The sequence below is a fragment of the Eubalaena glacialis genome, chromosome 11 (genome assembly GCF_028564815.1).
Source record: "Eubalaena glacialis isolate mEubGla1 chromosome 11, mEubGla1.1.hap2.+ XY, whole genome shotgun sequence".
In the NCBI taxonomy this organism is placed as follows: Eukaryota; Metazoa; Chordata; class Mammalia; order Artiodactyla; family Balaenidae; genus Eubalaena; species Eubalaena glacialis.
The window spans coordinates 93,563,308-93,585,313 of record NC_083726.1 but is presented as its reverse complement, the minus strand read 5'-3'; the positions used below and the strand labels follow the sequence as shown (position 1 = coordinate 93,585,313).

General features: G+C 35.0%; 1 protein-coding gene across 2 annotated transcripts in view; it reads left to right on the top strand.

Moving 5' to 3' along the window:
• The window catches only part of MRPS35 (mitochondrial ribosomal protein S35), a 52,747-nt gene that overhangs the window by 13,703 nt on the left and 17,038 nt on the right, over positions 1-22,006 (top strand). Inside the window, exons 5-7 of one of the 2 annotated variants that reach the window (XM_061205022.1) lie at positions 1,398-1,537; positions 10,800-10,909; positions 12,529-12,598. In XM_061205022.1, coding sequence (XP_061061005.1) covers positions 1,398-1,537; positions 10,800-10,909; positions 12,529-12,598 — 320 coding nt within the window. The remainder of the gene's footprint in view (positions 1-1,397; positions 1,538-10,799; positions 10,910-12,528; positions 12,599-22,006) is intronic. The other variant, XM_061205023.1, reaches the window with a different exon arrangement.

Below are 22,006 nucleotides of genomic sequence, written 5' to 3'. Positions count from 1 at the left end.
AGATATTTGTTTCCCCTCAAAGTGTGTGAGTATTGATCTCTTAAACACAGTTTTTAGGGAATGGTGTGAGCTATACTTAATTTGCTAATGTATATTTAGCCCCAGATCTTGGAAAGTCTCTGTAATCCAGAGTGACATTTTGCTGACTGATATTAAAGCCTAAATGGGAGCTAAATATAGTGCTTATTATAAGAAAGTTGTTAGCTGAGGGAAAATGTTATTGGAGAAAGCACGGATCCATGGGGTCTAATGTGTTTGACCTAAGAAACCGATTACTTTTTCTTAGAATGAGGCTATTTAGGAAATGAGGTTTCTATTGAGGGGAACCTGATAACGCCAGAAGTTTTCATCCCAAGCTGAGAGCCCTGTACCACGCTAACTTGATAGGAATAGGGCAAAATAAAATCAGCTGCCCACCTATGAAGTCCCTCAATACTACTAGTACTGATAGCTGCGGGAGGCTGGGAGTTCTCTCTTGTCCTTTAAAGATTTGTTTTTCATTTGAGGCCTGAGTTTACACGTCTGTGCTGTGAGCAGTGTTCTCAGTGCTTGGAACTTGCGGTTGTAGCCCAGGTCTCAGAGCCAGACCCACTCCTCTCTAGGCTCGCTGCCTTGCCTGAAGGTGAGGACAAGTCTGTTCGTTTTTCTCTTGAGCCCCAGTGGCTCAGAAGTCACATCGAAGAAACATGAATTACTGGAAGGATCCTTTAAAGGTGACCGAGGCTTTTGTACCTGTTATAGTTAGAGGCCCTATTGAACTCAGTTTCTGAAAGAAGGTTGACCACATCTCAGTAGAGCTTTTTTATTTTTTGTGGCTGTGCCGCGAGGCTTGCTGGATCTTAGTTCCCTGACCAGGGATTGAACCCAGGCCACAGCAGGGAAGACGCCGAGTCCTAACCACTGGACCTCCAGGGAATTCCCTCTTAGAGTTTTTTCAGAGCTTCTTTCACTTCCCTTCAGCTGATTTTTAGTAACCTTCATTTGGGTGTGAATTAATGTTATCTGTTGCCTTTTCAAAAACAATAATTCTCAGGGCACTATGAACTGCTTTTAGTTGGCGAGGAAATAAACTGTCTCATAACAGATATGTGCAAAGCTATAATAAACTTCCATCAAGTCATAGCTCCCTTTTAACTGCTCCCCACCAAACCTGAACTATCCAAATCATTCCCTTAATTAAATTCCCTAATTAGGATTCACTTAGGAAGAAAAGGGACGCATGCAGGATGATGATGTATTTATAAGTGCAGAAGAGAATCTGTTCTTTCATTTCATGTTTCATTTCATGTATCTTGAAAGGTGATCTTCCTCAATAATTTGATTTTGTCGGGTAGCATACATTATAAGGAGAATTTACTTACAAAACTATAAATGAGATAATTTTTTTTAATTCTCAGATTTTTGCACCGAGTGGCCAGCTGCATTAGACAGTGATGAGAAATGCAGGAAGCATTTTCCAATTGAAATTGACACAGCTGCTTATGTATCAGCGGGACCATCTATTCGAAACCCCAAAGCACGAGTAGTGACATTAAGGGTAAGAGTTAATTTTTAAAAAATAAGAGTTATTGGAACATATTATTTTATAATAGTATTTTGTATGCATAATTATAAAACTGATACATATTTATCATAGAAATTTGGAGAATATAAAAGTTTTTTAAAGTATAAAATAAAATTGCCTGTAATTCCACCACTCAAATAACCACTGTTGACTACAGGAGCTCATTTTAGTATATATATAGTCAGCCTTTGTGTATATTAATGGGATGATACTATATTTGATTAGTTGTCTGCTCAAATTTTGTTTAACAATGTGAATTTAAAATTTTCAATATTATTAAACACTGTTTAATGTTAATAGTGTTATTAAACACTATTTAATGAATAGTGTGTAAATGAGGGTCTGTTAATGTGCCAGGACAATGTTTGAGGCTAGGGATGCAACACTGCTCAATTCAGACATAGTCCTTTTCTGAGACTGAAGTGGGAGAGACAAACAAATAATTCTATAGCATAGATCTACCATAGTTTATTTAAATTAGCCATATCATGGGACATTTAGGCTTTCTAACAGTTTTCTTTATTAGAAAAATATAACGAATATTCTTGAGATTAGTATTTGTATATATTCCTGATTATGTTCCTAGGATGACTTACTAAAATGAGAAGTTAGGTCAAAGGATATAGATCTTTTGAAGATTTTTGATATATATTGTGAAAGGTTTTTGATTATATATTATAAAATTCCTGCAGGCAATGTAACAATTACAACACCAGCAGATTGTGAGAAAGCGTGTTTTCCTGTACTCTCACCAGCCTAGATATTATTATTACCTATCAGCTTGATAGGTAAAATATATCTTATATTTAAAATATGTATGCCTTTGAATTCAAATGAAGGTGAGAATGTATTCCTTTGTAAAGTGCTTTTTTTTTTTTTTCTCCTTTGTGCATTTTGATGGTATATTGATTTCTTATATACTTCTTTTTTCTTTTTAGTAACAGCTTTATTGAGATATAATTCACATACTGTAGAATTCATCCTTTTAAAGTTTACAACTCAGTGGTTTTTAGTATATCACAGAGTTGTGCAACCATCACCACTACCTGACTCCAGAAATTTTCATCACCATAAAAAGAAATCCCATACCCATTATCAGTCAATCCCCATTCTACCCTGCTCTTCAATACCCCTGTAGCTCCTGTCAACAACTAATCTACTTTCTTTCTCTGTGGATTTGCCTATTGATATTTCCTATAAATGAATCATACAATATGTATACTTTTGCTTAGTATAATGCTTTCAGAGTTTCATCTGTTATAGCATGTATCAGTTCTTCATTTTTTTTATTGCCAAATAATGTTTCATTTTATGGATATACCATGTTTTATTTATCCACTTATCAGTCAGTAGACATCTGAGTTGTTTCCACTTTTTGGCTGTTATGAATAATGCTGCTGTGAACCTTTGTGCACAGGTTTTTGTGTGGACATAGGTTTTTAGTTCTGTTGGCTATATACCTAAAAGTGGAATTGTTGGGTCATATGGTAACTCCATGTGTAACATTTTGAGGAACTACCAAGCTGTTTTACAAAGTGACTGCACTATTTCATAAGCGGTGTTTGAGGGTTTCAATTTCTCCACATCCTTTCTAATGATTGTTGTCGGTCTTTATAGTTTTCACCATTCTGATGGGTGTGAAGTATCTCATTGTGGTTTTGGCCTGCATTTCCCTAATGACTAATGATGTTGAGCAATTTTTCATGTGCTTATTGACCATTTGTATATCTTCTTTGGGGAAATGTCTTTAAATTCTTTGCCCATCTTTTGAGTAATTTGACTTTTTGTTTTTCAGTTGTGTTTTTTATTTATTCTTCATACCAGTTGCTTATCAGATATATGACTTGCAAATATTTTCTCCCATTCCATGCATTGTCATCTCACTTTCTTGATGGTGTTCTTTTAAGCACAAAAATTTTAATTTTGATGAAGTCGGATTTATGCATTTTTTTTTCTTTGTTTCTTGTGCTTTTGGTGCCATATGTAAGAAACCGTTGTCTAATTCAAGGTCATGAAAATTTATTCCTATGTTTTCTTCTGAGAGTTTTGTCTCTTACATTTAGGTCTGTGATTCATTTTCAGTTAATTTTTATGTATAGTGTAAGGTAGGGAACCAGCTTTATTTTACATGTGGATATTCATCTGTCTCAGCACTATTTGTTGAAAAGACTATTTTCCCCCCATTGAATTGTTTTGACACCCTTGTCAAAAATGGTATAGTTATTTTTTAATTTTTTACTTGGCTACTTTACCAAATTGTGTTTTTTAACCTTTCTTATCAAAAATTCCAAATGTATAGAGTAGAGAGAATAGTATAATAAATACCCATACACATGGCACGTTGTTGTATCAATAGTAATTAATATTTGACAAATTTAAAATATTGAGTGCTTGATACACTTATACACATACACACTCTTGTGTGTTTGTGTGTTTTTGGTTTAAGTGTTTACTTTAAAATTACTAATGTCTGACTTCTCATACTAAAATACGTTAGTGTGTTATCTCTAAAAATTAATGAAATTTTCCTATATAATTCCAATATAATTAATACAGCTAATAAAATTTTCAGTAATTTTTTAATATCATCTAAAATGTGTACTCCATGCTCAGATTTCCCCAGTTGTCTCACCAAAATGTTTAAATAGCTTTTTTGTTTAAACCAGAATCCAGTCAAGCACTGTTACATTTGCTTATAATGTCACTTAGGTCTTTTAAAATCTAGAACAGCAAAGGACCTCACCACTCCTCTTCCCGCTCCCCCAAGCTGCAACCCCCATCATGACACAGACATGGTAAAGAGACAGAAATTTTATCCTGCAGCGCTTCCTACCTTCTGAATTTGTCTCCATGCATCCTGGTGTCATTTACCTTATGTCTCTATCTCCTGTATTTCCTGTAAAGTGGAAGTTAAAGGACTGATTAGATTACAGTAAACTGTTTTGACAAGAACACTTGATAGATGTTGCTGTGTATTTTATATTGCATTATATGAGAGGGCACGTAAAGTCTGGTTGCCTCATTCTTAGTATGCTGAGATTGATCACTTGGTTAAGAGGCTGACAACCCGATCTTTCCATTGTGAGGTTATGGGTTGTCATTTTTTGCTTTTCCCTTGAACAGGTAATGTGTAGATGGGTATATTCAGCAAATTTTGATCAAGTAAAATCATATTCTTTTTGATCAAAGTTATGTCCTAACTTTGGCCAGTAGGATCTCTTCTAAACGGATTCCTATGTCCTTTTATTACAAGCCCATTAGCATCGGAAAATTTCCTTGCCTTCTGGCACAAGATGGACCAGGCTTACTATATAGAATATTCCTTATCCCAGACCTGGAAATAGCTATTTCTCCAGGAGCTCTGATACCTTTTAGTGAACATTGGTGTTTGGAGACCAAAATTGGGATGCTAGGACTTTTCGGTTGATTCTTTGGGTGATTTCTCAAGAAATAAATGATAATTAATGGTAGTTTTAGTTCTCCTTTTTAAATATCTATAGCTTGTTTTTTCTTTTTGTCTTTTGCATTAGAGTATCTAAAATGTTTATGTAGTCCCTTGTGCTGTTCTCTACTTTAATGGGTATGCCTCTAGTATTTAGCCTCTGAGATTGGATTTCAGTTTAGAGATAATAATCCCTACTGTGTTAACGATGTATCCTGTTCCTAGTTTACTAGCATTTTTGAAATGATCTCCTTTGAATTTTTAAAGTAATGAATTATATTAATTGATTTTCAATTACTGAACCATTTCTGAGCCCTGATCAGTTTATGGTACATTATTCTTTTACTTTACCACTGACTGATTTGCTGTGATAATGTTTTATTTAGGATTATTTGTCCTAATCTCATGTTGCTTTGGAGAAATTTCAAATCCCTCCTCTCACTTACCAGGAACATGCCACATGCCATTGCACATGTGCCCTAGTAACTAACTCCTAAGTTAGTATTGGAAACCTTTGTTAAAGGAGTCTTGATGCACATCACGTGTCTTTTTTCACACAGCAGTTATGGGCAGTTTTACCCGATGAACCTTTTTTTAAATTAAGCTTTCACTTTTAAAATAGTTTTAGATTTACAGAGAAGCTTCAAGGATAGTACAGAGTTTGCCATATTCACACCAAATTTCTCCTGTTGTTAACATCTTATGGTACTGTGGTACATTATAACTAATGAATGAATCAATATTGATACATTATTAATTAAAGTTCATACTTTATTCAGATCCTTAGTTTTTACCTAATGTCCTTTTTTTGTTCAGAATCCCATCCAGGGTACCACATTACATTTAGTCATCGTGTCTCTTTAGGCTTTTCTTGGCTGTGATTGTTTCTCAGAATTTCCTTGTTTTCAATGACTTTGACAGTTTTGAGAAGTACCAGTTACGTATTTTGCGGAATGTCCTTCAGTTTCGATTTGTTTGATGTTTTTCTCATGGTTAGATTGTTAGGTGTTTTGGGGAGGAAAACCTCAGAAGTTAAGTACCATAGCAAGGGTTTAGGCTCCTCACATGACTTATCACTGATGATGCAGCTTAGATCACCTGGCTGAGGTAGTGTTGGCCAGTTTTCTCCACTATGAAATTACTCTTTTTTTTCTTCCTTTCCATAGTGTACTCTTTAGAAGGAAGTCACTGTGCACAGCCCACACTTACGGAAGTTATGCTCCACCGCCTCGAAGGAGAAATATAGATTATTTGGAATTCTTCTATGTGGGGTATTTGTCTATTCTCCTCCATTCATTTATTTACTCAGTCACTTACTTGTATCAGTGTGGATTCATGGATTTTTACTTTATCCTTTGGATTATGGTCCAATAATACTTTATTTTGTTGCTCAAATTGTTTCGTCTTTGGCAGTTGGGCACTCTTTCAGCTGGCCCCTCTGCTCCTTTGTCATGCCCCATCATTTGTTTTTTAAACACTTCCTTATTTTTTGGCACCACAGAATGCTCCTAGCTCATTTTATATATTCCTTGTACCATTCCCAGAATCAGCCATTTCTCCAGGGAGCCCTGACTAATGTACTTCTGATTCACCTATCCTGGAGGATGACTGCCCACCTTTCTGAGGGGCCTTCCAGTACAAAAAGTTCATTTTCGTACTCCATGTAATCTGTATTTTAAATTGGAACATTCCAAGTGTGCTGCAAAAATACGTGGAAAATCTCTGCAACCATCTTTGCATTATATGCTAACAAATAGACAAACTTGAAGCTTTAGAAATATTTTCAGTGATATAGCCATAATTGATTTGTAATTTTCTTTCTTTGGGTTTTGGTATCAGGGTTGTACCATCTATATGAAATGAATTTATGAAGCTTTCCAGTGTTTTTTTCAATTCCATAGGACAGTTTAAATATCATAGCAATATATTTATGTATTTAGAGACATTGAAAATATTTTAAAATCACAAAAGATAATACAGATTTACTGTATACATTTCATAAAATATAGATCAACAAAAGGAAAACAGAAAAAGAACTTAAAATTCTACTTTGCTGATATCATTCCACAGGTTAATAGAGTGTTGCTATTATAAAATAATAATACCTGATACATTGTTAAGAACCTAATAAATGTTCCCTCTTTTTAATAATAATGGTAACAACAACAAATGACAGTTGAGCTCTGTTTTATGACAAAAAAAAAAATCTCTGAACTCAGAGTTAGAAAACCTAGTTTTTTTTTTTTTTTTTTGGCTGTGCTGCACGGCTTGCGGGATCTTAGTTCCCGACCAGGGATTGAACCCAGGCCCAAGGCAGTGAAAGCGCCGAGTCCTAACCACTGGACCACCAGGGAATTCCCAGGAATCCTAGATTCTAATTCATGTTTTTGGTCTTAATTTTTGTGGGCCTTTGTCTTCAGTACTAGAATAGACATATAAAGTCCTTACCTGTTCTAAATTTGCTTATTTTGTTTCATATAAAAATAATCTCACTTTTTATTTGAAGTATGCCACCAGTTACCACTTATTATATCATGCTGCCATCCCCGCTTGTCTCCTTTTTGTCTCATGCCACCATGCCATACCTTCCTCCATCCCTTTTATCCCTTCTGCCTGACTCCTGTTGGCCCTTCTGGACTCTTTTCACTCTACCTGCTGACGGTTGAGGCTCAGGGGTGGTGTCCAGACTGGTGTCATGTGGTTCAAGGGTAAAAGTAGGTAAAACAGTAAGACTAAACCATGTGTAGTCCAGCATGAGTTAATGCAGTACTCTGAAGGTAATCAAATATTATAAAATAATATTCAGAGATACTCAAATTTTTAAATTTAGAGAAAGAAAGTTGGTATCATATTTTTTTGATAGTCATAAAAGTAGTTCAGAATTAAAAATAACATATTTGTATAGGATTTTAAGAGGGGTGGGATAGGGAGGGTGGGAGGGAGACGCAAGAGGGAGGAGATATGGGGATATATGTACATGTATAGCTGATTCACTTTGTTATAAAGCAGAAACTAACACGCCATTGTAAAGCAATTATACTCCAGTAAAGATGTTAAAAATAAAATAAAATAAAAAAATAAAAGATGAGAAAATATGAAAAAAAAATGCTTTCTTCTATTTAATCTCATTTATTCCTGACAAAAATTCTGTGAATCCTTTCTATTTTATAAATGAGGAAACAGACAGGAAGATCACATGATTTGTTTAAGGTCACTTATCTGATAGGTAGCAAATCTAGACATCAAGCCCAATTCTTGTCTTATGTGTAATACCATAGTTCTTTAATTAACTGCATATTCTTGTAAATGAAGAAAATATTTTACACATTTAGACATTTTTCAATTTATGTAGTTCTTTTAAATGAGACATTTGAAGATAAACCTATAACTATGATTTGAAATGTGAACATTGTTTTGGGGATAATGTTAATAGTACAATGTTGACTCTTTAAAATACAGTAACTTGAAAAAAGAAAAGTCTAAGGACAAATAAATGTCACTCAACTTCAACCTAAGAATACTAGTCCAGGTTAAAGACTACAATTTTGCAATGCCTTTGAGTGCTAGCAGGTGGCGTGAGTGCACTGCTCAGCTGTTTCTGCAATATTTATGAGCTTCTGGCATAAGACTATATAATTTTTGACCATTAAAATATTAATGTGAACAATGAGTTTTAAAACAGTCGTCACAGTAATGATCAGCATTGCTGCCACGTTTTTGACTGCTTCTTACATAAAAAACTAGAACACAAATTTTTTAAATGGTAAATTTTTAAATGTATTGTTAAACATCATGATTTTATTGAAGGAGTTTTAAAAGGGAAAATCACTACCTGCTCAGTATCTGAATGTAAAATCTATTTCTTTCTCTGTACTGTATCTGTATGCATGCAGATATACATACATTTTCATAATTATAATCATAATGTAGGTACGTTTTATGATTTTCTCATAGGTAATTTTCCATATTGCTAACAATCAGAGTCATCATAAAACTGCTTATTTTATCCATCAAGCTAATAACCTGGTTGTTGACATAAATTCTTTTCAGGGGACTGTGGTAATTTCACATTGCCTACAACATATGACCGTTCTGTGGGATTGATATTTAATAGTCAGTGTTCTTACTAATGTTCTTGGAGTGCATTTATATTTATTTTTTTATTTCCTATTTTTTCTATCCAAATAAAAAAATTCACTGTGCTTAAAAAAGAAACAACATATCCTCCCTTTTTTAAATTTATGTATTCATTCAGCCAATATATGTTGCATGCTTTTTAGGTGCTAGGTCATTGCCAGGAACAAGACAGTTATTGTTCTTACTCTCAAGGGTTTGCAGTCTAGTGGGAAAATAAATAAGCTCTTATGCTATGGTTGTCTTGAGTGAAATGCAGGGTTATTGAAGCTAGAGGGAAGAAATAGGTGGGATTTCAAAATCTTATTTAGCCTTTTCATACAGTTCTGATTTTTGCTTATTCTTAATGCTCTCCATGGAAAACTAGTCTGTTGTTTACCTTATTTACCTGCATTGTAGTCTCTAACCTGTTTTCCTGGATCAAGCCTATTCATCTCTAGATAATACTTTCAGCCCAAGCCATAATTCTCTGCAAATTAAAAAGTATGTTCATTTATTCCAGCATTTTCCAAAATATGTTTTAAGGAAGACTAATTTCATGAATTGTCCCTTGAAAAGTGGAATCTGAGGTTAAATAAGTGTTGGAATTATTACATAACAATGCTCGTCTTGAAATTCAGCATGCTCTTTAACATGTTGCCTCCTCTAAGAAATCCTGCTGTGAAGAACCCAGTTTAACTCAACATTTCCTAAATGGACTCAATAGAAACAGCCTTTTTAAAGAAATCATTCTTTTTAGCAGCCTGTGGGACTAGTATTAACATTTTGAGAAATGTTGAGCTGAATTATTTCAAATGTTTTGACCCTTCATGGATGCTGTATTCTGGCTTCCACGAGACATCTGTAGCTTTTAAAATAATTGCCCCTGGGACTTTCCTGGTGGCACAGTGGTTAAGAATCTGCCTGCCAATGCAGGGGACACAGGTTTGATCCCTGGACGGGGAAGATCCCATATGCGCGGAGCAACTAAGCCCATGTGCCACAACTACTGAGCCTGTGCTCTAGAGCCCGTGAGCCACAACTACTGAGCCTGCGTGCCACAACTTCTGAAGTGCGCGTGCCTAGAGCCTGTGCTCCACAACAAGAGAAGCCACCACAATGCGAAGCCTGCGCACTGCAGCGAAGAGTAGCACCCGCTTGCTGCCACTAGAGAAAGCCCGCGCGCAGCAACGAAGACCCAATGCAGCCAAGAATAAAGAAAATAAATAAAATAAAATAAAATAAAAGCCCCTAAACTGTTGCAGTGATATGGGTCTCATAGTTGCATGGTAGAAATTCTTAAAGCCCCTATGTTTCATCCATTTATTTTTATAAATAGCTTTACTGACACTAATTGAGTTGAATTCTACTAGTTAGTAATACTCGTAAGCACTGTAATTTCATTTATTTAAGAGACGTGTCATTGGTTCTTTTAGGAAAGGTACTAATGCCCAGAACTTTCAAAGAACTCCAAACACTTTGCTCCCGCTATTTTTTTTTTTCCATGAGTAAGATCAGGCTTCATGATACTTGTGAATTACTAATTCTGTAAAGGAAGGCGTTTGAAAAAGTTTCTTTTGGTTTCTTTTTTAATGTTAGTGTAAATAATTTTGCCACTGTTTTCTCATTATGCAAAGTATATAAAGTAATTAAAAAATTTTTTTTTCTTGTATTTTTAAGGTTAAACTTTCCAGTTTGAATTTAGATGATCACGCAAAGAAGAAACTTATTAAACTTGTAGGAGATCGATACTGCAAGAGCACAGATGTGCTTACCATCAAGACAGATAGGTAAAGGAAGAAAAGTGCAGCAGATCTGTCACATGTGTTGCTTTATTGTCCCCCAGTCCCCTGGCAGTCCTTGTATTAACCTGTTAGGTCAGAGAAGTTGTCTCATTCATACTTTTAATATCCTCACACTAGCCTCCTGTTGCTGTGATCTTTATGTGCATGGAGAGGCTTGCCTAGCTGAGTTAAATTGTTATTTTTAATATATTTGTGTATGTAAAACTCAGGGAAGATGTTAGACGGAAACAAAAGAATGACTTGCCAGTGAGTAATACTTAAACAGGTTTCTGCAAAGTCAAAGTATAGAAATCTTATATTTCAAAATCAAAATTATTAAATTAAATATGGAAATTAATTTATCAAGGCATTTTTGTAAATAAGCAGAATTTCAGTGCTAGCATAGAAGTTTGTAAAAGTATTAAATTTATTGTATATGAATTTATAAATTAGGTCATTTGAGGTAAAGAAAGGCTATTGGTATGTTTTTGCTAAATGGTTATTTTATTTCTAGAATTATTCTTTGGTTTGTAAATTATGTCAAAATATAAAGAAAAACAAGTGGGCAGATATCCTCTCTCCCTCCTTATCCTAATTTCAAAGCATTTGGAGGTGTCAATATCAATTAGGTTTTATGTTTTGCTTCTTAGTGGTATAAAGAAGTAGCATGACATACATACAGAGATGGCAACAGTGTGGAGGTGGGAAAAGCTTGGGAACCGTGATTTTAGATTATTACCATATAGGAGAAATAAATTTGAAATTTATGAATAATATCTTTTTGCTAGCTTTAGCTTTAGAGAATGTAAAATAATGCTGTGTTTTTAGTTTGTGCAATTTTTAAAAGTACTTTTAAAATGTTATTGTTAGAAATTCTGTAAGTTTCTGATAATTTTTTTTTGCTAAGTTTGTAAGTGTCTGTGTGTGTGTATGTTTTATGGTAACAACTTTGTAGAATAGAGGACTATTAAACCTAAGTACAGAATAAACAGAGTCCAGTTAAAGTCAATTGTCATATGATAATTTTATATTTAAAGAAATTAGAAGTAATTATTTCCTTTTCTGTATTATTTTATTAGCCTAAAAGTTAATGCCAGCTCTTATTTATGTAGAAATTTTATCTAATATTAGGACATTAGTTGCATTTTAAATATGATAGCAAAAAAAATATAGCATTGTGTAGTGTAGCTCATTTTTAAAAGAATCAGCTCTGGGGAAATCAGGGTGAACATTTAGATTAGCATCAGTCTCTCTGTATTCTTTAAATGAACTCAGCAGGTATGTTCACACCATCGCAGACTCTTAGCCCTGAGATCGTGAAGGACACTTGGATTGGACACATTCATATTAAAAATAGTGTAAAGCTATTATCAGATATAAATAACTTTGTTAGTGATGAAAGCAAAGATATCCTCTAAATAAAAGTAAAAATAACATCAGTGTTCAATATCCTTAAGTCATAAACTACATAGATCATTTTTATTCCAAGAACAGAATTTTCGTAAGTCACATAGGGAATTCCTGAATATAAGTTATCCTTTGTATTTAGTATTTGTATACTTTGCAAATTTTTCCATGTACTGAATTTTTAGAATTTTGACTTCCTCCCTCTCTGTCTTTTAAAGGTGCCCCTTAAAGAGACAGAATTATGATTATGCAATGTATCTACTAACAGTTTTATACCATGAGTCTTGGGTAAGTGATTGTGTATGAATGTTTAATAACTTTGTCATTGTAATTTGGATGATGTTAACCTTTCAAAACAGTCTGTGTAGCCAGCACTCAGATGAGTGTTTAATGAACCACTATATAAGCTAAGGACATGTGAAATGTTATAGATAACTCCTACTGACATTGAAAGTGAGGATCTTGAAATAGATAATTCAGTCCATCTGAGGACCTTCAGAAATCAGATGACTAAAATGCCTTTAAAATTCAGAGTTTCTGACTTAGGCTAAAAAATTCAGAATTTTTTACTTTTTGTTTGTTTGTATGACTTTAGGTGAAAGTTGTCAATGTTATGGAAGGGAGATCATCATCTATATTACTTGAACTATATAATTCATCCTGTTATTCAAATAAACTATAGAACAAAGCTCCCAAACTTTGTAGAAAGTTATTTTAAATGTTTATTAAAACCTTAGTTAACAAATAGCCTTTCATGTGAACATTTCACTGGTATACATTAGAGACAATTAAGGGCAATTAATTATTTAAATAGTATAAAAATAGTCTTGTGTCTGACTGAATTTATTGAGTTTTAGTATAAGTATACACATTTATGAGGAAGATTTTGCTGTGAATGAGCATCAACTCATTTAAGGTTGAAAACTAATATGTTTTGGTAACTCACAGTTTTATATAATATTTTTAAAAATTAAAATAATTTTAGATATGCACACAAATTAAAATTTTTGAAGCTTGCCCAACATAGACATGGGATTTAATAGCATTTCATGTTGGGAACATTTGAAGGAATGGGGGTAGCTGGAGAAAGAGTCACTCTCTTTAGATGCTCAAAGGACTTCATATGAAAGAAGAGTTAGATTTGTTTTTCATGACTTTTAAGGGTACAACAAAGTAGAAGCAATAGTGAGACAGATTTATTTACTGAATAAAATCTCTCTACAAGATTCACCTAAAGATGGAGTGGGCTGCTTTAATAGGTAGAAGATGTTCCATCCATTGGCTACTTAGTGGGGATATGATAAAAGGAACATACTCTTCGGATGTTAGTTAGTTGCATTAGATGATCTTTGGAATCTCCTTTCATCCCTAAGAAATTCTGTGAACAGGTACAGCTGGTCTTACAGATTTCATTGATGTTAATAATAAAACAGTTGTAGCACAAGGGGATGAGTGGAAAATTTAAAAAAAATAAAACTTTGTTGCGAGGTTAGTAAAGAACAGAAAGTAGCTGGTAGCTCTTCTCTGCTTTTGAGGTATTCTAATTATCATAATTCATCCCGATTTTCTAGTTCCTAGCTTCAGGAGCAACATCATAATAGCAGTTAATCTCTTTCCTGTCGACTGATTTTATAAATGCCTTTGGCTTGAGGTCATTAAGTTCCCTTTTGAACCAGCAACATGGCTGAATTAGCTTCAGCTCTATGGCTGCTGCTTAAAGAGTTAATACCAAACAATAAAAGCCAACCAGTTTTGAGTCTCTTATTTTGCCAGCAGCCTGTAAAATGAGTTTGCCCCAAAGGAAATGACAGGCATAAATAAATTCAGTGAAAGTTGACTTACTGGATTCTTTCTGTGGTTCCATGACATAAAATCCAAACAAGTTTGTATTCTGGATTCATGCAAGAAGCTTTTGATCTTAATGCTAATTACTTTGATGCCAGAGTAAGTAGCCACATACAACTGTCCTAAACATAATTAAATAATTCCTATATTAAACTTGGCTCTTGATCCTTTCTAAACAAGTACCATCAGTGAAGAAGCTTTAAGAGAATGCAGATGAGCCGTGAAATTTTGCAGAGCTGGTGGAACAGAAATTTTATTGAATTGAAACTCTTTTTTCCTTCACCAGCATGGAATTCATACTTGAAATTGATGTTACCACCTGGTATTTAATCAAATATTTAAAGAGCCCCTTTTAATTCATTCCTTTATTTTTAAGGCTAGTTTCAGAGCATTTAATACCTAAAAGCTAAGCTCTGTGGAGGTTACCTCTAAGTAGCATTGAGAGAAAGTAGTTGGTAGTTTTATATAACATAATACTGAAACTTCTCTGAAAAGGTATGCGTTTAGACTTAAGTATAAGAAAGTTACTGTTGTGTGCTGTTCAAAACAGTTTAACTATATAGAATTATCAAAGTAGAAGTTGTTGACTTCTAAAACAATAAAATGGGTTTATTCGGGAACAGCAAAGAATTGCTATTTGGGACATTCAATTTATGGTGCACTGTAGGTAAGTCCAGAGAACAAAGAAAAGGGAGCCTGCGTTTATAGGGAAAGGGAGGGAGTTGGGAGGGGCTGTTCTAAACGAAAGTTCAAGGGAGGAAAGTAGGAGTTTAGGGTGGTGATGACTTCATTTCTGGAGCAGAGATGTTTCTCATTGCCTGGGCTGTTGCTGAGCAAGGAGAAATTCTTCCTTTGGGATTGTAAAGTAGTTGCACTTTCTGTTTGAGAGTGCAGGGTGTACTTCTTCCAGTGGGGCATGTAAGTGAAGGTCAGTGCATGCAAATAATGGAGTGTGAGAACGCATGAGAGCTCCCTCTACAGGCCATTCCCAACTCTAACTTTAATTGAGGTTTCCTTTATTAATTTTCATATTCAAAAGGCATAGACTTCACAAAGCATAGACTTCAGGCATAGAGTCTTAGTAATGCTTCAAAGAATGATTATTGCAGTGCTAAGAAGGTAATGAGAAACAGATATACATTAAACCATTTATTCTTCAGCTGTTCAAAGAAGCAAAGAGACGTGTAGAAATTTGGTTTAATATTTCAGTATTACACAATGTTAGCATAGAAGTGAATTAGGTTTTAATCTTTGGAACCATTCAGATTTGGATTTGAATCCCACTACTTGTTACCTGTGTAACCTTGGCCATCCATTTAACGTCAGGCTCAGATTTCTTCTAAGGGCTTTTGGATAGATCAGGGAGAATTTATGTGAAATGTCTGGTGAATAGTGGGTGCTCATTAAATGGTGGCTATTAACGTTGTTAACTACTAAAACAAAGATTTATCTTAGAATTTCAAATTCATTTATTTCCAGTTTCTGTGTATAGCTCACATTTAACTTGACAAAGACTTTATACAGATCAAGTCAGCTCTGTGCCCTGTTGTATTTGAATTTTTACAACGTGTATCTGACTCACATTCTGACACAACTGATAATAAATGTTAACTTTGTTGCATGTTGTTCTTTAAACCTTCCACAAGTGATTTGGTTAAGAGATGATTGAATGAAGCATTTTACAAAGTGACTTGCACAAAAGATAGACTAAAGCACAGACAGTGGTGGGGGAAAGAAAATAAACACTTGCTTTAGAAAATGTAGAGATCTGAAATCAGATTCAAAGGGTTCTTGGGTGATTTTGATATTTAATTACTAATGGTTGCTTTTTAAAATTTGAATTTTTGGCTGTCTTATTTGGACTTCATGATAGTCTTGTTGCCAGTCAGAAATATATCTAGGTTTGTATTAAAGTGGTTCTGAAAAGTCATGTAACAAAATGGATAAAAGGGATAATTTTATACTCAGAGTTTATTTTTAAAGGGGACCTTATGGCAAGTATTTCTGATAAAAATGATGAATCCTTTTGCAGAGCCATAATTGCCATTTAGTCTAGTGGTTTATGAGTTCATAGTGATCTTTTGTGTTTGCTCACATACACATAGATTTCCAGGTTATATCAGAGAATGCTTGAATGACATTTATTGTTTTCTCTTCTTAGCATTCATCAATGATTTTGTTATTTACAAGGTACAGTGATAGGTATCGGTGGGATTATCAAAATGAATGAGCCTCTGTTTTAGGTACCTTTATTCCTAGAGGGATTTGCTGGTTATAATATAGTCTGTTTCACTGGGTAAGGGAGGTTGGAACATAGTGCTGTGAGAGGCGCATACAAGGATTAATTCTCCCTTGAAGCATCATGGAAGTGGTGACTGGTTTTGGAAGATGAGTAGGAGTGTGCAGTAGGTGAAGGACTCTAGGCCTGGTGGGTTTAGAGAGCAGGCAGAAGTTTGGTGTGGCCAGGGTACACGACCAACAGGGCAGAGGTAGGAGATGAGACTGAAAAATAATTCAGAGCCAGGCTGTGAACAGGTTGTAGAGCTTATTTACATACAGAATGTAGATTTGTATCCAGAGGGCAATATTGAAATGATGTAGTAGCATTTTACTAGATGTGTGAAAAGGCACCTCTTTCAGTGTTTATGAAAGAGTAAACCATTCTCATGGCAAATATTACGTGTGCTTTCATTAAGATGAACTGTTTATTGATTGATGAGCAAATGTTTACTGGTTGCCTCTTATTTGCTTGGTGGTGTTGGATATGGAGATTAATACCTAAGGAGAAAACACTGTCTCTTCTATTGAGGAACACTAGTAGAAGCAAGTTAGTTTAGTAATAAATATTATAAAAAATGTTATAAAGGTTATATAATTTACTATTTAATTTTTTATTTTTCTCTGCTTATTTATTTCTTATATATCCTTCAAGGCTTTGATACCCACTCGAACCTCTTTTTTTTAACTGAGATATTATTGACATGTAGTATCTTATTTTCAGGTATACAACATAATGATTTTGTGTGTATGTGTGTGTGTGTATATATAAAACACAAAATGATCACCACAATATGTCAACTTAACATCCATTACCACACAAAGTTAATAAAAATTTTTTTCCTGTGATGACAACTTTTAAGATTTACTCTCTTAGCAACTTTCAAGTATACAATATAGCATTCTTGACTGTAGCCACCAGGCTGTACATTATATCCCCGTGACTTACTTATTTTATAACTGGAAGTTTGTACCTTTTGATCACCTTCACCCATTTTGCCCACCTCCCACCCCCAGCCGCTGGCAGCCACCAGTTGTTCTCTGCTTCTGTGAGTTCAGGGGTTTTTTGTTTCTTTTTTGTTCTTTTAGATTCCACACATAAGTGAGATCATAACAGTGTTTGTCTTTCTCTGTCTGACTTATTTCACTTAGCATAATGCCCTCAGGGTTCATCCCTGTTGTCGCAAATGGCAGAATTTCCTTCTTTTTTTATGGCTGGATGATATTCCATTGCATATATATGCACCACTTACTCTTTATCCATTCATCCATTCATGGACACTTAGGTTGCTTCCATGTCTTGGCTTTATAAATAATGCTTCTGTGAACATGGGGGTGTAGATATCTTTTCGAGTTGGAGTTTTCATTTCCTTCAGATAAATACCCAGAAGTGGAATTGCTAGATCATGTGGTAACTCTATTTTTAGTTTTTTGAGGAACCTCCGTACTGTTTTCCATAGTGGCTGCACCGCTTTACATTCCCACCAACAGTGCACAAAGGTTCTCTTTCCACATCCTCACCAAAACTTGTTATTTCTTGTCTTTTTGGTAATAGCCATTCTAATAGGTGTGAGGTGGTATCATTGTGGTTTTGATTTGCATTTGCCTGATGATTAGTGATGTTAAGCACCTTTTCAGGTGCCTTTTGGCCATCTGTATGTCTTTCTTGGAAAAATGTCTATTCAGATCCTCTGCCCATTTTTTAATCAGGTTGTTTCTTTTCTTTTTTTTTTTTTTTTTTTTGCTATTGGGTTGTATGAGTTCTTTATATATTTTGGATATTAATCCTTTATCAGATATATTTGAGCCTCTTATTCTTTGACTCCTACTTTGCCTAGATAGCAAATTATACTATCTTATTTTCTTGACTACAAAAGTTGCCTTAGTCCATGTTCCATGGGTTGTTTTCCCTGTATGTTTTGTCCTTTTAACTAATCTGGTAAGACTCTCATTAACATGCATCTGATCTTACTGTATTTTGTTCTTCAGAATATCTGGGTCAGTGCTAGGTAGCTACATGTTTAATAACATTTAATAATATTAAACTAAGTGTTTAATAACAGCTGTTGAAACATTGTCTATTCTTTTGGAGATGCAAAAATAGACTTTTGAAGTATGTTTTCAACTTAAAAAGTAAAGTGACAGAGTAACAAATAAACTCCCTTTCCAGTAATATAAAATGTAGCATACTTGTTAGATGTTAGCAATACTTAGCTTACTGGTATAGCTTTTTAATGATCTATTAATAAAATTATTAATAATTAATAATCAATAATTATGCCCAAATTTTAAGAAATATCTTTGCAACAGTTTGAGATACTTAATTTTCATGGATGTATGATTTGGGCTATATATAGATCAGGTTTGTTTTTCATTTGGTTATGTGTTTTTTCAAATATTTAAAGGAAAAGTGTTCTAATGCTATATCATTTTGGAAGTTCTCTACAGACATTTGCTTCTATGAGTTTAATTCATGATGCTAATTTATATTTGACAATGTTAATATGTTAATGGAATCTGTAGGATAATATTGGCTACTCCTAGCAAGATACATCTCTTTAAGGTGAAAGGTACTTATGCATAAACTTACATATTAACTAATTATGCATAAACTAATATTACAGTCTTCATTAAAGAAAAACAACTAGTTAAACGTATTAATTGAGCTACCATGAAGAGTCTGAGCATTCATGATAGACCAGTACCAGTAAAGAGTGTTTGCATGTTACCTTTCACTTGATTCCAGACAAATAGAACATCCGGTCTTTGTTTTAAAAGTGGATCTGTGGTGTTGCTTGGAGAGTCAACTGTGTCTCTGTCTCTGACTCTTTTTTCACCTTTGTGCTGTTTCAAATGATCACCTTGGATGAATACAAAAAGGAAACCAAAAAGGGGGTGGGGGTGAAGGAGGAGTTGTTCCATTTTTTTAAAGTGCTTTAAAATACTGTCTTTTTTTTTTAACAACAGAAGCATTTAGCATGGCCACCCATTTTAAATTAGTGCTCACTTTAAAGATCAGGAATCAAAAAATTTACCTGTTACAACCTCTTCATTATTTTCACTGAGAAATTAAGACTTAGAGGAGAGATCAAGCATTTTGCACAAGGCCACAGAGTCTGTGAACCTAAGGAACTCAGACCTGAACTGCAGCTTCACAGTTTCATATGCTTTCCATGGTATCATATTACTTAGTTTTATTCAACTTTGACTTCCATGATAAAATATTAGGAAATAAAAGAGATGAAATCAAACCGGAACTTTAGCTGCTAGTTCTCAGACTTAACTATTAATTGAAAATTTATCTGTCTCCATAACCGGTTTTCAGCTGGGGCTTGCATCAGACTCACCTGTGAAGCTTTTCTGAGCTACAGATGCTTAGAAATTTGATTCCCTGCAGAATCAAAATCTCTAGAGGTGAGACCCAGACATATTTTATTCTAAAGGCTCTGTTGCTGAGCTCTTGATTGTGAATAATTTCCCTAGTCTTTGAGTATTGTTAATAAAGAAACTGATTAGAAGGTTGGTATATCTCTTTTAAGACAGTTTTTGTACATGTACCTAGTGTCAGCACTGAGGGTGTGGTATGGGAATTAGAATGAAAAGGGCAAGAAAAAGGAAGGATTTGTGTATCGTACATGCATAGATTTTTTTTTGATTTATTCTTTTTTATTTTTAGTATCTCTATTGGAGTACAATTGCTTTACAATGTTGTGTTAGTTTCTGTTGTACAACAAAGTGAATCAGCTATAAGTATACATATATCCCCATATCCCCTCCCTCTTGAGCCTCCCTCCCATCCTCCCTATCCCACCCCTCTAGGTCATCACAGAGCATCAAGCTGATCTCCCTGTGCTATGCAGCAGCTTCCCACTAGCCATCCATTTTACATTTGGTAGTGTATATATGTCAATGCTACTCTCTTACTTCATCCCAGCTTCCCCTTCCCCCACCGTGTCCTCAAGTCCATTCTCTATGTCTGTGTCTTTATCTCTGCCCTGCCACTAGGTTCATCAGTACCGTTTTTTTAGATTCCATACATGTGCATTAGCATACAGTATTTGTTTTTCTCTTTCTGACTTACTTCACTCTGTATGACAGGCTCTGGGTCCATCCACCTCATTACAAATAACTCAATTTCGTTCCTTTTTATGGCTGAGTAATATTTCATTGTATATATGTGCCACATCTTCTTTATCCATTCATCTGTCGATGGACATTTAGATTGCTTCCATGTCCTGGCAAATGTGAATAGTGCTGCAGTAAACATTGTGGTACATGTATCTTTTTGAATTATGGTTTTCTCAGGGTATATGCCCAGCAGTGGGATTGCTGGGTCACATGGTAGTTCTATTTTTAGTTTTTTAAGGAACCTCCATACTGTTCTCCATAGTGGCTGTATCAATTTACATTCCCACCAACAGTGCAAAAGGGTTCGCCTTTCTCCACACCCTCTCCAGCATTTATTGTTTGTAGATGATTTTTTTTTTTTTTTTTTTTTTGGCTGTGTTGGGTCTTCGTTGCTGCGTGCAGGCTTTCTCTAGTTGCGGCGAGCGGGGGCTACTCTTCATTGCAGTGGCTTCTCTTGTCATGGAGCACAGGATCTAGGCATGCGGGCTTCAGTACTTGTGGCACGTGGGCTCAGCAGTTGTGGCTCGCAGGCTCTGGAGTTGTGGCGCACGGGCTTCGTTGCTCCGCGGCACGTGGGATCTTCCCGGACCAGGGCTCGAACCCATGTCCCCTGCCTCGGCAGGCAGATTCTTAACCACTGCGCCACCAGGGAAGTCCATGTTTGTAGATTTTTTGATGATGGCCGTTCTGACCAGTGTGAGGTGATAGATACCTCATTGTGGTTTTGATTTGCATTTCTCTAATGATTAGTGATGTTGAGCATCTTTTCATGTGTTTGTTGGCAATCTGTATGTCTTCTTTGGAGAAATGTCTGTTTAGGTCTTCCACCCATTTTTGGATTGGGTTGTTTGTTTTTTTCATATTGAGCTGCATGAGCTGCTTGTACATTTTGGAGATTAATCCTTTGTCAGTTGCTTCATTTGCAAATATTTTCTCCCATTCTGAGGGTTGTCTTTTTGTCTTGTTTATGGTTTCCTTTGCTGTGCAAAAGCTTTTAAGTTTCATTAGGCCCCATTTGTTTATTTTTTATTTTATTTCCATTACTCTAGGAGGTGGATCAAAAAGGATCTTGCTGTGATTTATGTCAAAGAGTGTTCTGCCTGTTTCCTCTAAGAGTTTTGTAGTGTCTGGCCTTACATTTAGGTCTTTAATCCATTTTGAGTTTATTTTTGTGTATGGTGTTAGGGAGTGTGCTAATTTCATTATTTTACACGTAGCTGTCCAGTTTTCCAAGCTCCACTTATTGAAGAGGCTGTCTTTTCTCCATTGTATATTCTTGCCTCCTTTGTAAAAGATGAGGTGACCATATGTGCGTGGGTTTACCTCTGGGCTCTCTATCCTGTTGCATTGATCTATATTTCTGTTTTCGTGCCAGTACCATACTGTCTTGATTACTGTAGCTTTGTAGTATAGCCTGAAGTCAGGGAGCCTGATTCCTCCAGCTCC